The sequence below is a fragment of the Haplochromis burtoni genome, unplaced genomic scaffold (assembly GCF_018398535.1).
Source record: "Haplochromis burtoni strain Fernald_Lab_line unplaced genomic scaffold, NCSU_Asbu1 Contig_281, whole genome shotgun sequence".
Classification (NCBI taxonomy): Eukaryota; Metazoa; Chordata; class Actinopteri; order Cichliformes; family Cichlidae; genus Haplochromis; species Haplochromis burtoni.
This window is the reverse complement of record NW_024582642.1, coordinates 296,431-314,859: the sequence shown is the minus strand read 5'-3', so window position 1 is coordinate 314,859 and position 18,429 is coordinate 296,431. Positions and strand designations below refer to the sequence as shown.

The window sequence follows — 18,429 nt, the reverse complement described above, 5'->3', positions numbered from 1 at the left end:
AAAAGAGAGATTTGAAGGCTGCATTCACTGTCAGTGTATTCAGTTTCACTCCTCCTGTCCTGTCGTTAAGTTCATGTGTGTCAGCTGGTTCCCATGTGTGGCCACTTCCCCTGATCATCCCTCATGTGTATTTAGTCTCTGTGTTTCTTACAGTCTGTGTCGCGTCGTCTGTGTTACCACCCTCCGTGTTTCCATGCCCGGTCTGTTGTCTTCCAAGCCATAGCCTCACCATAGTTTGTTCCCAGTTTAGGTTTCTGTTTAGCCACGCTATCCCTGCTGTGTTTGTACACCTTGTTTTCAGCCATATTAAAGGCTCGCCTTCTGTTAAGCTCACTCCCGTCTGCTCACTTGTGTACGCACCTGGGTCCATTACACACACCACCGCACGGCCTGTCTCTGCAGACCGTGACACTTTGAGAGTTAATATATAAACTCTTAATACCAAGTGTTAAATTATCAACTCCAGAAAGATTTGGTGTTTAACACTAAATCAGAGTTAACGTACCAACTCTCCAAAAAGAGTTAAATTAACACTCTCTGGTGTGGACCCATATAGACACTTTAATAGTGTTGAAATCAAATCCCAGTGTTAATTTGGACATGCTGGATTTGCTGTGTAGTCTGGGTTCCATTAAGTCCAAATGAGCTTTGGGTATTGAGAAATGCCCACTAAACAAATCGGCATTGACCCCGCCTTGTTACTTTGATGGGCAAGGTTGAAATTCATGAACACTGCAGCAGCGCCAGGAGTGTCAAAATGTTTGAACTAAATATGTCAATATTTTATGGAAATTACAAATAAACACATAATTTATTTAATGTTTCAAATTAAATAAATCAATATTTAATGAATTATTATTTTCTACCTTCATTATTAATAAATGAAATATTAAATTAACTGTGTAATTATTTATTTATATCCTTTTGGCACTTGTAGCCCTCCATACACACCGTTCCAAGCTCCTGCATGAGAATATGCCGATACACACTCCATACCAGTTGGCGGCAATGACAAACTCTTTCGTTGTTTGCCAACCGTTTACAAACAAGAAGAAGAAGCAGAAGCCAGTTTAGACGTAGAAGAAGACAGCTGTAAGCCCGCGCAACACAAGTCGCTGTGGCTGTACAAGTGGGTTTCTTATTAGAAAATGTTCGTGTGTCTGACAAACGGTATGTGAGCCTTTACATTATTACAGCGAGACAGGATATGAACGTAATTATCAGCGGGAGAAACTTGTTATACAACTTTTAGTATGCAGGGTGTTTACGCTAATAGATAACATGTAAAGTGGTATTTTTGTTTGAAATCAATGTGACTGACGTGTACTAATCCAATTACAAAGAAGTGCCTTTTGTAACTCTCGGGTAGACAGTAGGAGTGTCTATAGTTAAAATCTCTGTCTTTGCCTGATGAGCACTGGGAAGACATGGGAACATTATTTGTTGCTTTGTCGCGCAGTTTTAGGCAGTTAGAACAAAGTTGAGAACTTCTAATAGAGCAGTATTGCATTTGAATTGTATTTGTTTCCTCTCTCCCACACGGCTTCTATAAATGTGCAATAGCTGTGTTGCAATTATGTGTTTAACCTAATCATATTCTCTAATGTTACGGGATTTTAATTTTAATATTGAGAGTGGGCCACTCTGCTGCCAATAGACCTGTCCACGTTTGTATTCCATGTCTTTTGTGTGCAGCTAGTCAGCAGCTTAACATCTTTGTTTGACTGCTGAGCACGCATAAAGAGAGATCTTTAACTGTGAATGCACATGGATATGGAATATTTAAAATGATGTTTAAGACCAGCACACAACGTGTGTGTAACATTAGTCTTTATAAACGTCAGTTTCATTGTTTATGTTCTTGCAGGGATTCAAATTGTTGCATCATGTTGATAAGCCCGGAACAGGAGGCACTGATTGATCGGGTGTTTGAAACCTATCTGACAGATCATCATCACAATGACATTCTCCAACTCATTGAAGAGACTGAAGATAATGAAGACACTCATCGCCCTCTAGTGGTTAATGCCATGACATTGTTTGAGGCCAATATGGAGGTAATGTTAACACAGGTTTCTGTGTTTGGGATATAGATAAAGTAAGCTCCTTGAGATTTGTATGTCTGTTTAAAAAAGAAAAAAAAAGTCACGTGTCATGGTTAAACTCAGAACAGTATTATTATAATCCCAGTTCCTAAAATTATGGGCATTGGAGTGTAAAGTTTAAATAACACAGAAGACAATGATTTCTAAATCTCAAACCCACATTTATTCACAAAAGCACCTCGAAAACATGTCAAATGTTTAAACTGACCAAATTTAACATTTTAAGTTGGGAATTGTAGAAGAAAAGGCTGGAAAAGTAAATGATACTAAAGTGAAGCAATCATAGAAACATTTTGCAACTAATTTGATTCATTAGCAACAGGTCAGCAACATGATTAGGTTTGAAAAGAGCTTGGAGAGCTAATGTTTCTCAGAAATAAACATGGGCAGGGTTTCACCATCCATCTGCCAAACACTATGTCTACAAATTATGGAATATAGACTTTTTATATCTCCTGATATACAGTACATAATATCAAATAATTCTGAGGAGCAGGAGAAGTCTTTGTGTGACAAGTCTGGAAGCTTGTGATCTTTAGGCCATCAGGTGGCCCTGCACTGTCAGCATGTGCTTAGGAACACTGCCAGAAAACACTATTTGTGAGTATAGTTCATCATACCATCAACAAATGGCATGTGGAAAAACTATTTGCTTCCTGATTTCTTCTTTTTCTGCATATTTGTCACTTTTAAATGTTTCACATCAAAGTTTTATTTGTCTTAGTTAGGGTATATTGATGGTGGGGATACTTTTTTTTCTGTTAAGCCGGGCTTTCTGAGTTAGCCTCTGTGAATGCTCATATAAAAGGGGTCTTCTTCAGTTCATTAATCTTTTTATACACAAAAATCATCCCTAGGAACACCGTCGAACATGAGACAAGAGATTAATCCTTTTGGGACTTAGGGCACAGAGCGGTTACTTATTAGTTAATTATTATATTGCTGTTTAAACTGGATAAATTTAAACATTAAATGCTACTATCCCATATCTTAATAAAGGAGATATGGTTTTACAGTGGACCAAAGTGAAATTAAATATGTTAAAATTAATTCATTTTCAATTGACTATACAAAGATATTTTACTATGTATAGTTAGAGGATATTGCAATCAATTGAAAACTGATAGCATAGTTTAAAAAACAAAACAAATTTTTTTTTTATTTTGGGGTGGCGGAGAGTGCTGCTTTTTGACACCAGATTATTAAAATAAATTGCAAAAGTGATATACTAAGATTAGGGCAGACAGCTTGAGTAACAAAACGATAAATCATCTATTCATTTTCTTCTGCTTATTTGAAGTCAGCAGGCCAAACAGGGAAGCCCAAACCTTCCTCTCCCTGTCCTACCTTCCTCTGGTAGGACATGTCCAGCTGGAACAGCTTACCCAGGAGGCAACTGCCTCATGTGGCTCCTTTTAATGTAGAGGAGCAGTGGCTGTACTCTGAGCCCCTCCCCAATGACTGAACTCCTCACCGTATCGGTAAAGGATCCATCCAACCCTCAGAGAAATCTCATTTACGCCACTCGTACCTGCGATCTCATCCTTTCGTCTTTAATAGAACGAACAATAATATGTTAACAAAATGATCAGGCCCACATGATCAGATTTGTTTCTCAACAATGATGCTCCATCTGGTAAAAAGACAAACAGTATCTTATTTTATGGCTTAGCTGACATGTCTGTACTTGGGTTTTTTTAACTTTTGCATTTTAAGAAAATTTTTCTTAAAATCTTTATTTATATATTTTTAACAGATGCAGTTAAACTATTAAAAAGGAATTTTCTAAATTTGAATCCAGTGAGCAGTTCATTTTGAAACATTGTTTTTCTTTCTTGAATATTTAGCCTCTAAGTATTTCTTATCCAAACACTCCATTTATTATTTTGACATACTTACACTTCATTATTTAATGTGGATTTGCACTAATGTCATGGTTATTGTACTGTCTTCCCACAGATTGGGGACTATTTCAATGCATATCCCACTGATATCCTGGCTATATTTGATAAAGTATTAAACAGAAAAGCCAAAGCGGTAACAGACGACGGCTCACTCAAACATAATGAAGGGCAAAGAAAACAAGACCAGAGACTGGTCCACACTCTTCATGCTCGCATCACAGGTTAGTCATGCAGTTATACTAGTTACAGCTCTCAATTTGGATTGTGTGTCTATGTCAACCAAAATGCTGTCAAGCCTAAATAAACTGAGTTATAAATCTATGCTATAGATACGGTCACTCTCTACGAAAGCAGCACATAGTTTCAAAAGCAGTTTTTTTTTTTTTTTTGTTGTTGTTGTTTTTTAAAGATGGTGACCAAGTTTGTTATTGTATTTTTCGGGAAGCTAAGAAAAAGCCTTTATATCAGTCTGATTTTTAAAATATTTAACTGGATAAACTGTTATTTTAATTAACTAGGAATAGTTGCCTTTCTTTGTCTGCATAAAGAGTTTGACTGCTTAATCAGATGTGTATATTTTAATAAAGATAACAATACAATTTCCCAGTTTGATAGTTTAGTAGGTGCATTTAAATTAAAGTTTATATTAATATCAAATATTTCATGTTAATGTTATATTAAAAACAAGAAGCACTCTGAGTACAAACCTCTGCCTTGGTAGCTCAATCTCTCTGGGGAGTATTAACTTCCAATTTTAGTTTGTATATGTTCCTTTTGTTTCTGAAATGTAAAGGTGAGGTCAAATGTGATGTATTTGGTTGAAAACTATAATGTGATATTTAGAATTCTCATATGATTTTCTAAATATTGCCAGTTTGACCCTATTTGACCTTGAATCCCCAAATATCATTTTCTAATAGTTTATATGTTGTCAATGCAAACAGTGGCAGTAAGAATCTGAGAGTCCAATATAGACTTATTATCACTTTGACATTTAGATCAGTTTGACTGTGAAGGAGAGGTCAGTTATTTCAAATCTTTATTCGGCACAGTACTTTTTCGACTAATAATTGACCTTGAAGACGCTGGTAAATGCAAGCTACATTTTAACGCAATGACCCCACTCTGTACTCCTGCAAAGTTTTATTCGAATTCATTCAAAATCTTTTGAGCTGTTGTATTCACAGAGGCACACATGGAGCAAATGGTACTGAAAATATAACCTTCTTGGCAGAGATCAAAATTTTACACAGAATCCCAACTTGGAAACAGAATTCCAACTATTGGAAACATGGTTATGCCGTCACAAAGAAAAATATATTAGAGAATGACACTCAAAATGTTTTTAACCTTAGTTCCCAGATTTCAGCGTGCAGCTGTACGTTAGTTGTTGCCTTAAGCTCAAAGTCCAAGTCCCCACAGTTATATCAGTAAAGCTGTCCAAATAACCAAAACTGGAATTATGTATATATCTAATGCAGGGGTGTCCAACTCCAGTCCTTGAGAGCTACTGTCTGCAGCTTTTAGATGCATCCCTACTCCAACACAGCTGAATCAATCAAATGGCTGAATTACCTCTTCAGCATGCCATCAAGTTTGGTAAAGGCCTGGTAACGAGCCATTCATTTGATTCAGGTGTGTCGGAACAAGGATGCATATAAAAGCTGCCGGCCAGTATCTCTCGAGGACTGGAGTTGGAGACGCCTGATCTAGTGTTTATGTGCTTGCACTTAGTTTTTGCATCTCCTATATGGTGTACCTAGTTTTATAAATCTGAACATTACGGCTAACAGCTATATTCTCCCATTTTAGTGCAGCTAGCCAAACAACAAAGAACTATTGACTGCTTAAGAGACAAGCAGTGAAAGTGGACAGTAGATCCTTGGTTTCCTAAGATAAAACTCATTGCTACAGCCAATGGTAGTACAAAATTGACCCCCTCTTAGTAGAAAATAAGACTAAAAATAAGGAGCCACCTGAGTTATCGGCTCTGTCACTAGTTGGCTAACATAAAGTAAATGAGACTAAAGTCTATTGACCACAACCAACCAAGCTGGTCACGTCATGTTTTGTACTGACACAAGATGGCACTAAACATGTTCTATCAGCATTTCTCTCTTAAATCCAGCTTCACAGACAGTGTTACATCAGTATCAGTTTTTCAGTGCAGGGCTCCAGGGTGTAAATTACCATTTATACTTGTAGCGTTTCATGTCCAGTTTAAAAGCAGTATGGAAGTTAGAGCCTTCAGCTTTCAGGCCCCTTGTCTGTGGAACCAGGCTCAGGGAGACACAGCCATCTACTGTGACCGTTTCGGGGTCACAGTAGTGAAAATGGGTGTGAGAAGGAGAAATGCTCAGTGCATCATGGGAAGCCCCAGGAGCCTAAGCCTATTGCAGCATAACTAAGAGTAGCTCCAAGGTCACTCGATAAAGGCCTGACTTTAAGCTCTGTCAAAAAAGGAAAGCCTAATCTTAAAAGTAGAGAGTATTACATGCCTTGACTGATACTCTATTTTTTGTATGTTTGTCACACTTAAATGTTTCAGATCATCAAACAAATGTAAAAGTGAAGTTTCTAAATGGCTGTGTTTATCATTAAGGGCCCTGTTTGAGAAAGTTATTGCTCCCTAAACCTAATAACTTGTTGGGCCCCCCTTAGCAACAACAACTACAATCAGGCATTTGTGTCGACTGGTAATGAGTCTTTTACACCACTGTAGATGAATTTTGGCCCACTCATCTTTGCAGAATTGTTGTAATACAGCCACATTTGAGGGTTTTCGAGCGTTGCTGCTCGTCACTGTTGCTTGTTTGAGTCACTTCACATAACTTTTTTTTTCTCCTGTTTCCAGGTCTGCCAGTGTGCCCAGAGCTGACAAGAGATACAATTCCTAGGACTAGAGATGTAGGACACTTTTTGTCTGTAACTGGTACTGTAATACGTACCAGTATTGCCAAGGTAACAGCATTTCATATATGTACATGTGCTATTCAATTAAATGGAATGCTGCTTCCAACACTGCAAAAAACATGAGCAGTATACATATAAGCCACCAGTTAATAGTGGAGTAGAGATTTAGACGTCCACACATCGTGTCAATATTTGAATTAAATATTTGTGAAAGGACCCAGTTGATACAACCCGTCTTTTTTGGGTAGGTCAGGGTGCAACATGTGACCATCATTTTTTTATCACTTGGTCAAAGACCTAGCATATAGTGTCATCATAAGACTGCTTTAGTGGGAAATCTTCCATGGAGGGAATTTCTTTAGCTGATGAGGCATCACAAGAAGGCCCTGCCGTCTCCTCCAGGCCAGAGTCAGCGTTCGATGACCCCACGTCACCGCTTAGTGCAATGCAGACACTACACATCATTACTGGTTGTGAATGCATCCCCACACACTGCCCTAACAGGGGGTCAGTGTCCACCAAGGATTTGGTGGACCAGGGTGTGCGTGCAACCCATATCCACCATAGCCTGGCATGTACCCCCTTCGCACCTTACCGTTATGCTGTACGTACCTCTTAGACCGAAGGAGGGTGTTGGAGGGCCAGCAAAATGGAACATCTATCTCACACGTCTGTGGGCGCTCCCAGCAGACGTGTCCTGGCCCCCCCACACTCAACACTCCTGCCCCAGCGGCTCCCGGTGAGTGGAGGATGGTGTCTGTAGAGGGGAAAAGGGTTAGATGAACCATCAGGTGCTGCTCTGCAGATGATGCACTGCAGCCTGCTACTGATGCATAGCGGCTAGCTCCACCACCATCTTCGCCAGCACTTCCACCAGCCCAATAGGTTGCGGTCCATCATCCCATGACTAGGTTTCGGCATCATTGTGACAAAAAGACCCGAAGCACACAGCATTGCAAGTCGATTGATATTATACATACAGCACACTTTTTGGTTTGTACAACTTCCCAGCTGTCCTCCCGTCAGGTCCCGGCATCCTACTGAAATGGGGAAGGAATGATCAGGTGATTGAGAACACCCCCGTTCTCTGCGGCCTGCTGGAGCGGGGGGGCTAGGAGGAGGAGTTGGCCGTCCGACTGCGGTCTGGAGTGTGGGGCCTCCCTGCTGCTGCGGAGTCGGGGCGGTCTGCCTCCCCCCACCGCAGGGAAAAGGGTAACACCACCTGGGTCTGGGTGCAGTTCCCCCCTCCAGGGGCAAGGGTACCTAGACCCGGTTTCGTAGAGTACGCTTGGGGAGTGTGATCGTGTGTACAGCGTCTCTTTATGTCTGTCTCCACGTTGGTTGAGTGTGGAGTAAGTGCATATGAGAGCATGAGGGTGGGAATGGATGTTTGTATCTGTGTGTGCCTGTATGTCTGTGTCTATATGTCAGGTTGGGTATCAGACGCCACCTCTCTGGGGACATCTCAGGCCCTCCAAGGTTTGGAGGCCTATCTCCCCCACCACCACTTCCCCTGCCAGTGGCGGACTCCCTCAGACATCGGTGCGTTGGTGGTTCTTTGTGTCTGGGGATGGGCGTCCAGGTACACACCGGCTCACTCCTTGGCGGCCGCTTATCGGGGCCTGGAGCCTGGGGCTCGCTCGGGCCACTTCGGAGGTGGGGTGCCCCCGGCCTCTCGGCCTGGGGCTCGGTCACTCAGGCACAGCTGGCTGCCGGCGGAGCTCACGGGCGCGTCACTGCAACTCCCCCTGGCTTCTGCTCCGCGGCTGCTGAGTGAGCCCTCATCTGGGACTCTCCTCAGCTCTTTCTGGGACAGTGGCGCGGCTGCCCCTCTGTTGGTCTTCCTTGGTCTCTTGTGTTCTGGGGGCCTCTGGATGTCTGGAGTTTTGATCTCCTCCATACCTGCTTCATGCCCTGGAGGACGGGGCTGTGGCCCCCCCACACCCTCTAGCAGATCATTACATGAAGGAACCTTTTAAAAAACAAAAAACAAGCGCGTCCATGCTCACAGGTGTACACACGGGTGGTCACACCCACAAACTACACCCTTTTTGGCTCCTACCTCAAAGCACACTGTGTTCTGTTGATCTTATGTGCTGCACAATAATGTTTAATATTTAGTATTTACTGTCATATTCCCATATATCATTGTGATGTTGTTTATTCTATTACTCTTGTTCTCTTCTGCTTGTTTTCTTTTTTCTTTCTCAGCAGGTGATCCAGGTGATTGATATATGCATTTTTTTTTCTCTGCCCGTTCTGTTGGTTTTTGTCTTTTGCCCTTCTCCCCCGTCCCTCTTCTCAGCTGTTTCTCTTTCCCTCTTTCTTTCTCCCCTTCTTTCCCCCAGTCAAGTCTGTCCCGTATTCAGTAAGTGAAAATAAAATAAACAATAAAAGGTGAATCAAATGGACCATTACGGCAAGGCTGGGATGGTCAATTTGGTAAAGTAAATCCGTTGGGCATCTTTCTTTGCCTTTAGACAACAATTCTGATGGCAAAAGAGCCAAACGGGACAGGCAAAAAAAAAAAAAAAAAAAGGTGATTGAGAACAGCTGTGTGGGTTAGCCTCCCCTGACGTCCCACCCTAAACCCACTGCTCCATGCCTCCTCTGCAGCTTAGCCAAAACCACACCTCCCTACAGACAACTTCCAGTTTTTATTCTTATTCATGACCATTATTAGTTATGTGTAACATCCAGAGAGCGAGAAATGTTTCTTAATGTCAAACAAGCCTTCTACAGTTAAGCTTAACTGTTGAAACAGTTATTCGATTAAAAAATTGAATGCAAGTTAAAAATTCAACGAGACACAAAAAGTCACTTTGTAAACTTTGAGGTGGTGTTTGGACAAGGAGCAGAGCCTTACGCAGATCCACTTTGGTTTCTTTGAGTTTTACTGACAGCCGTGTCTTTTTCCTCCTCTCGTAGGTTCTGGAATATGAGCGTGATTACATGTGCACAAAGTGTCGTCATGTTTTCACAGTGCAGGCAGAATTTGAGCAATTCTACACGTTTGTCCCACCCGTAGCCTGCCCTAACCCCGATAGCTGTAACTCATATAAATTCACTTGTCTGTCTGAAGGATCTGAACCTGCTGCTTGCAGGGATTACCAGGAGATCAAAATTCAAGAGCAGGTTAGGCTTTTAAACATGAGCTTCTTGATTTTATTTAATTAATTTATGTATTGATTTTAAAAATTTCTAAACATAGTTAAAGCGTTAAGTTATGTTGTTAAAACTTCACTTGCTGAGTGCGTAAAATGTCATTTTTATCGAATTGTGCCCATCTTACAACAGGTGCAGAAACTTTCAGTGGGCAGTATTCCTCGTTCTTTACTGGTAGTTCTGGAGAATGACCTCGTCGACAGTTGTAAATCTGGTAAGAAACATTAATGTGTAAGAACTGTCCAGATACGCTTCTCCGGATATCTTACAGTTTGTGGCTCAAGGCAAGTTGAGTTTAGAATGAGTAGCAAAGCAAACATAAGTTTGTCACTGGAAATCCTCATCAGTGCTGGAAATGTATGTTTTCTAACTCTTAATAGATGTTTGTAGTGAAAAATGATGCAACAAAGGTAGTTGTATTATGATTACTTTGCCAAAATCAGAAGTGAAAATAAAATTTTAATAATTAATCTCATGTATTGGCTTTTGGACTGTATGCTCCCAGGAGATGATGTCACTGTTTATGGAGTAATGTGTCTGCGCTGGAAAACCTTTTATGATGGTGCACTTTGTGATGTGGAGTTGGTCCTCAAAGCTAACAATATAGAGGTAAACAACCAGCAGGCTGCTGCTGGACAGCTTGTAAAGGATGCTCAGGAAGAATTTGAAGAATTCTGGAATAGCTACAAACATAATCCTATAGCTGGTATGTATAATTTACTGTGTAAGACTATTATATTTGTGTATCTTGCTCTATATCCATTTATTTTGTTTCCCTCTCTCTTATTTGTAGGTAGGAACCATATCTTATTGAGCCTGTGTCCACAGGTTTTTGGCATGTATGTAATTAAACTGGCAGTGGCCATGGTCTTGGCTGGGGGAGTTCAGAGAATAGATTCTTCTGGGACCAAAATTAGGGGTATGCGATTTTTCTCTTTTAAATTTTTAAATAATACATAATATTCTTAAGTATCTGCAAAGAATGACTCCTACAAACCAGTAAATAAACTTCAAAAAAAAAAAAACATTTCTAAGCTGTGCCTTTTGAAGTGGAATCTGGCCCTTTGCAGTTCATTTTCTTTTGAACCAACCATCAATCAAATTTCTGCTGCTCATCTGGGTTCTGGTCGTGGCTGGAGCAGAAAAACTGAAACTTCCCTTACCCCAGCCACCTCCTCTAGCTCATCTGAGGGGAGACTGAGACATTCCAAACCTTGGGCCTTCTCCTGGTAAGACAACCAGAATACTTCACCTAGGAGAAGTCCATGAGGTATCCTAGTCAGATGTCAGAAGAACCACCTCCTTTTGAGTCCCTCTCGAATGACCGAGCTCCTCACCCTACCTCCAGGGGAGAGCCCCGCTACGCTTTGCAGTAAACTCATTTCTACTGCTTGTGTCTGGAACCTCATTGTTTTGGTCACTCCCCAGAGCTTGCGACAAGAGTGTAGGAACATAGGTTGACTGGTAAATGGGCCACTTTTGTTTTATGCTCAGGTCTCTCTTGTCTACAACCGATTGGCATAGCATCCGTATCACTGCAGACACCTCTCCAATCAGTCTGTCACTCTCGCACTCCCCTGTCCTCTCACTCGTTAACAACAGATACTTGAACTCCTCCACTTGGGGCAATAATTCATCCGTGTCCTGGAATCAGCACTCCACCCTTTGCCGCCTGAGAACTTAGACTTGGAGTTGCTAACTCTCATTCTCGCCGCTTCACACTTGGCTGCATACTGCTCCAGTGTGAGCTTGAAGTTCCTCACCTGATGAAGTCAAGAGAATCACATCATCCTCAAAAAGCAATGATGAGATTTTGAGGCCACCTGTGGGCTCACCACCCACAAGAGGGGCCACAGAGATGGTCAGCCCACAGGAGGACAGACCCATGTTGCTTTTTCGGGCCCTTTAAATAGCTTCATGAAAATTAAAATTGTGACTGTCTTGTGACAGAATGTAAACTCTGACAAATCAGTGCCTCTATGTTGTTTTTTGTGTTTTACAAATGGCCCTCTGTGAAATGTGTGTATTCATGATTTGCTCCTTCTAGGCGAGTGTCATATGTTGCTGGTTGGTGACCCAGGTACAGGGAAGTCTCAGTTCCTGAAATATGCTGCCAAGATTATGTGTCGTTCTGTACTTACAGCTGGAATTGGCTCAACAAGTGCAGGTAGGTTCTGCTTTTCCCTTTTTTTAAAAACCCCAAACAAACAAACAAAAAAACTATATATACACACACAAAGGAGACACAAAATCCCGCTTCTTATTATTAAGGGGAAAAAAATATTGTATCACATCTCGGAAAACTGAATTCAGTTTCTCTAGCCACACCCAGGCCTGATTACTGTCACAGCTGTTCTCAATCAAGAAATCACTTAAATAGAGCCTGCCTGACAAAGTGGAGTAGGTCAAAATATCCTCAAAAGCCAGACATCATGTTGCGATCCACGGAAACTCAGGAATAAGTGAGAAATGAAGTAAGTTATAAAGCCATGTCTAAAGCCTAGGGACTCCAGCGAACCACAGTGAGAGCCATTATCCACAAATGGAATGATCCAAAACACACCAGCAAGTTCACCTCTGAATGGTTTAAGAACAACAAAATGCAGACTTTGGAGTGGCCTAGTCAAAGTCCTGACCCGAATCCGACTGAGATCCTGTGGCATGATCTTAAAAAGGTGGTTCATGTGCGAAAACCTTCCAATGTGGCTGAATTCTGCAAAGATGAGTTGGCCAAAGTTCCTCCACAGGGCTGTTTTTTTTTTTTTTTTTTAAAGGTGTTGTTGCTGAGGGTGGCCCAACCAGGTATTAGGTTTAGGGTGTCATCAATTTTTCACACAGTCATGGGTCTTCCGTGGACATCCAGGTCTTTTTGCGTTACTGAAGTTCACCAGTGCTTTCTTTCTTTCTCATGAAAGAAGGGAATTTTTTTTCAGTCCAGTGTCCAATTACTTGTGATCCCTTATAAAAAGAAGGTGGCCCATGTTAAGGAGCAGAAGCTCCTAAATGATCAATCCAATTCGAAAATTGGATTGATCCAAAGAGAAACAAGAGTTTTTACAACCCGCAGGTACATTCAGGCCCAATGGAGCATAAGTGTTGAATCTGTCTATCCAACCCCTCTCCATCCTTCTCCGCTGACCGACCGACCATCGCGGATTTTCCTGCAAGCCCATGATAATCAGAGCCCCCACTGCATGCTCTTTAAAGTGGGTGGCCACTAAAGTACGCGACTCCGCTGCATGAATGGCATATAGATGTTGTTGCAGCCGCGCTCTCAAATGAACCGCAGTTTCTCCCACATATATCGTCCCACACCTGTTACATTGAATGGCATAAATTACATTTTTTATCTCTAGAGAGAATTTCCCTCTAATCGCCTAAGAGGCTCCACTGTGCAGATTACTTATGTGCTTCTGTACCAAAAACTGCAACAATGTGTCAGGTGGTTCGTTTGCCCTCCCCTCCAATTTAGCTCTAACCAAAAGGTCACCCAAGCTTTGGTTTTTCCTTAAGCCTCTGATCATCCGCGCTTCGAATGCATGCCCCCAGGTCCGCATTTCACAAAGATTTTGGTGGATACTGCTGAGAAATGGCGTGTACTTCTTGTGGAAAGTACTAACAAAGGGCAAAAGTCTCTCCCCTCCCGTTATGTCCTCGATGGTGTTTTAATTAAAAGGAGTCCCAAGTTCAGTATCCATCCGCCGAGCATCAACTCGCTCTCCTGCGCCACCCCGCCCCTCCCGAAAATCACCGTGTCCATGCGTTAGGCGTACGAAGTCCCGAGAGGTCTCCCTGTGTATCTTCCTCAAAAAAAGAGCGTGAGTCCCCCCTCTTCCTCAAACTTCTAAACAATATGGAAGTAGCATTGCGAAAATCCACCTCCTTACTGCTTATTCTGTAAAATCTCAATATTTGAGATTTCACTATTTCCCGAAATGTGTGTGGCGGGTGATAATTTATGGAGGAGCGCATGCGTGTCGGTGGGTTTTAAATAAACGTTTGCATGCAACCCCTTGCCATCCTTCTCATCCTCAAAAAAGACCGTGGTGTCCAAGAAATTGATTTCAGAGTCGCTGTGCTCCTGCTTAAGTTTTATAGACGGGTGATGTGTGTTCAAGATGTGTACGAACTGTTGGAACGTATCCTCCCCGTGACCCCATGCGCCTATGATGTCATCTATAAAGTACAAATAAAACACCGGTTGTAATGAGCACTTGGCCAGCGCCTTTCTGTCTCCCACTCGCTCATATATATGTTTGTGTAGGACGGTGCATATCTCTGGCCCATAGCCGTTCCTTCCATCTGCAAATGAAACCTATTGTCGAATTGGAAATCATTATTGACGAGACAAATCTCCAAAAGCCAGAGAATTGCCGCGTCAGGGCGCACAGCATCCGGGTACCGCTGAAAGATGTTACTTACGACTCTGTCCTGTCTATGTATTGATATTAGTGTACAGACTGTCTATATCTATTGTGAATTTAAAAAAAAAAAAAGATACGTGTCCTTAAGATAACTTGGATGTTTATTAGAGAGGGCTCTCAGTGTACTGAGAGATGTTATGTATTGCACCACTGCAATCGGAGACTATAGGTCTTCCAGGTGGGATCTCAGAATAGGATAAGCGTGGGTGGGGATCATCAGGACCTAAGAAATAGTTGCGCTGTTTTGTGGAAATAACTCTTGTGATGTAGTGAGTGGACAATCCTCCTAATTTGCTGCTGCACCTCGGGCTGGATTGAATTTGAAATGCATTTGTAATATTTCTCATTTCCCAGTTGTCTCTGGGCTTCCAGTCTGTACTGCTGCTTGTCCATAATTAAAATTTTTGAGCCTTTATCCGCCGGTTTAATCACGATGTTCTGATTAACTTTTAATTCTCTAAGCGCCCGTTCTTCCTCCACCATAAGACTACCCTCCCTCCCCACCTGCGGCCTTAACGAGTGGAACAACCGAATATCTCTTTTTTTATTAGCTCTTTGAGCGACTCGCTCAACGCCCCCCACTCCAGTTCCCACACAGATGGTAGGACGAAGGGATCCCTGTGGAAGTTGTCGGTTTCAAAAAAGTCTTGTAGTTTCGGTCTTCTATGGTACCAATGTAGGTCCCGGCGAAACTCCTCATGTGAAAATTTTTATGGCGCTGGAATGAAAGTCAGGCCCTTTTCTAATAAGCTTATTTGTGCTGCAGACGGAGTAAAGAGTCTTGATAAATTTAAAATATTAGAAGAGGAAGACCAAGTTAAATCTGGTGGGGGAGTGGAGTTTCTCCCCAACACCATAGGCTTGTTTGCTTTAATTTTCCAATCCTGTAACTTGAGGCTTGCTCGCGCCCGATGGTATGTAGGTGTGTGCCACGCGACCCCGCCATTCCCCGCTCCGACACCTCGCCCGGTCATCTCCTCGTCCCGTGTCAAATCTACCTGGAGGTGCTCCATCGCTTGCATTTTTTGGCCTTAAGGCTTTAAAATCGTCAGCAGACCCGTCACCTTCCCTGCCGTCCTCTCTCAGGTGGAAATTTACATTTAATTTCAAATGGTCGGGATCTGTGCGGTCCAGCGAGTCACTGCTCATATTGGCCGCCTGGTCATGTTGTTGCGGGACCTCGATTATCATTTCACCGACTTCCTCTTCACCTGTTTGAGTAATAGTTTTGATTTTTAACCATTTTTGCTGATTCGCTGCGGACGCGTCCTCCACGGGTGGAGCTTCCATGTTCATTTGCTCGCCTACGGGAGGAGACGAAAAAGGGCCTGAAGGAGCATCGCAGCAGGAGCAGCCCGCGGGGGGGGTCATAACCCGCGGCACCCACAGAGCATGCAGAGGGAGAACACAGAGAAGCAGGCAGAATATCATTATCCACATCTAAATCCACTGCTACATTCGATCTAATCCACCCAGCGACCCCTCACCCTACCCCGTCTTCTCCCCACCTCCACCTATTCTCACTTTATCATTTTCTCCCAGAGAGCTGCCCATCCAGATCGGTGCGCAGGTGTCTGTCTCCTGTAGCTTCCTCAATTCCTCCATTGTTTTTCTTTTACCTTGCTCTCGCAGCGTTCCCATCTGGTGTGTGTCCATCCTGTTCCTCGACACTCCTGTCGCAGCTTATTGCTTTCTCCAATCTCGGGCGTCCCCCCCTTTTTTTCCCCTTTATTTTTCTTTATTTTTCTTTTTACAAACTCTGTTGATCAGTAGAAGCTCGGAACAAACAGTTTAAATCGCACACCAATGCCTCGTTCCTTCCCAGCGCCACCTCCCAGGTGGAGTTAAATCCACAGGGAATCACAACAGGTGGAAAAGAACTCCTCACTAATGATTTTTCTAAAAAAGTCAGTTTAACAAATTCTTTTTCCAAAATTGAACTCTGTGAGCAGGCTAACATTTGTCCCCAGCACCCGTCAATTGGGAGAGCTGTTAAAAGGGAAAAAAAAAAAAATTCTCCCACTGGTCTGGCCTCGCGTTTCTGACATTTTGCGGATCTCCTGCTTCCTCAGAGGGATACATGCTACTGGGGCCAGGAGAGAACGAGGGATTAAATCATTTCCTGAGAGACGCCCAATCCTGTGGCCCTCTCCCAGGATAGGTTACCATTAAGTCACATGGGAACGCCTATTGTGCTCCCATGCAACATGCTCCTCTTAGGTACCAAAAACAAAAATCCTAAAACTGTGTGGTGTCACTCCTACCTTGTCATGCATTCTACTCGGGGTGTTACTTAGATATCTCATCTGTGTGAATAAAATGAGACTGTTCAGTAACAAAACTAATCAAAATATCAAAATAAATATGAAAAAAGGAAAATAAAGGGGGGATAAAAATAACTAAAACTAAAACAGAGACACTAATTAGTCACTGGGTAGGGGAGTGGGGTCCGTGAGGGAGTCTTAGGACTGTCGCGGACCAAGGGGGAGAACCCGATACCAGGTAACATCCGGAGTAGGAACGTGAGTAAGATGAAACAATAAAAAGGAGGGGAAAAAATTATATAAAAAAAGAATAAACAAAATCTGAGACACTAATTAGTCAGTTGGGTAGGGGAGTGGGGTCCGTGAGGGAGTCTTAGGACTGTCGCCGACCAAGGGGGAGAACCCGAGGACTGAACTGAAACCAAGATTCACTTATTTATACCTAAATAAAGAACATTAATAACTAAATAAAAATCCATATGACAAAAAAATCACTAAAATTATGATAAATAAGTAATCAATATAAAAACCAAGTAGAAAGGGACCCCCCCCCCCCCAGGAGATATCACTGTGATGCATTCAAGCACCCTCGGAAAAAACAATACCACTTCTCTTCACCTGTCTAGCTTTACAATATGAATGCACACCATATTGACAGCGATCTCGGTCATAAGGAAATGGTTGGGGGAAGACACTCACCCTAATAAAACCAGGGGTCTGGCCCTGTCGGTCAGCGGAAGGCCCAAAAACAAGGAAAGCGGATTGCTTATGTGCCATTTATAGTTTCTCTTATTTAACTAGGCTTTATGATCCCTAAGCTTCTCCTTTTCTCCTCTGTCCCACCGAATTAGAGGAATACAATATCTCCTAGAGTTTTAATGTGGCCCAATAAGGGTTACTTCCTCTAGGGGTCTCACAAATGTCTTTTAAAGCCTGAGGGTTGTCTAAATAAAGATGTTAAATTTTAGATTTTAAACATTCCAGAGCAGGCTTATTTCTCTTCAGGGTTTGTCATAAATTTTATCAGGTCCCCAAAAAGGTTAGGCTTAGGGTCATACAGCCTGAGTAGGGTTATCTTCTAAAAATCTCACAGACTCTGAGGGTTCTTTTAAACAAAGAGGTTAGGTGTAGTTCTTTATACGTCCCAGAATGGGACTTCCTCCTTGAGGTTCCCCCATGGTCCGTTCCCAGCCCTCCCAAAAAAGTTTAAAATTCGGGTTATATTCTCTGGGTCGGGTCATAATTTCCTGCAATTCTCTCATCCTAACCACTATTAAAAAAGAAAGCAATGGTTTCAATCTATTCATTTGATATCACCCAAACAGTTTGTGTAACCTGGGGAGGGGCACAATATGACCTTGAAGGAAACTATTCTTTTTATTAAAAATGTCTTTTCAGTTCATTTCAGGGAGTATGTCAGACACAGACCCCTGGCACAGCAGGGTATTTAAAAGTTCTGGCTTAGTTTGTTTTTCTTTGAAACTTCGGTGCACAGTCCTAGGGATCGGCTGCATAAAATTATTGGGCACATAACCAATGTGTATTAACGAAAAATGAAAGGTAGGGAAAAGTATTGAGCACATGAAAAAAAATAGGTGCAAAAAGGAATGGGAAGACATGGCACCAGCTAAAATCTGTCAGATTAGAAAACAAT

At 42.3% G+C, this 18,429-nt stretch overlaps 1 protein-coding gene across 5 annotated transcripts in view; it reads left to right on the top strand.

Annotated features, from left to right (window-relative positions):
• Positions 1 to 1,060: 1,060 nt before the first annotated feature.
• Positions 1,061 to 18,429, top strand: part of mcm9 (minichromosome maintenance 9 homologous recombination repair factor) — a 30,495-nt gene continuing 13,126 nt past the window's right edge. For 2 of the 5 annotated variants that reach the window (XM_005940611.3, XM_042227789.1), the window contains exons 1-9: positions 1,061 to 1,170; positions 1,868 to 2,057; positions 4,065 to 4,230; positions 6,864 to 6,970; positions 9,851 to 10,057; positions 10,220 to 10,301; positions 10,593 to 10,793; positions 10,881 to 11,006; positions 12,135 to 12,254. In XM_005940611.3, coding sequence (XP_005940673.1) covers positions 1,887 to 2,057; positions 4,065 to 4,230; positions 6,864 to 6,970; positions 9,851 to 10,057; positions 10,220 to 10,301; positions 10,593 to 10,793; positions 10,881 to 11,006; positions 12,135 to 12,254 — 1,180 coding nt within the window. In that variant the 5' untranslated portion in view covers positions 1,061 to 1,170; positions 1,868 to 1,886. The other 3 variants (XM_005940612.3, XM_042227788.1, XM_005940613.3) reach the window with 3 other exon arrangements.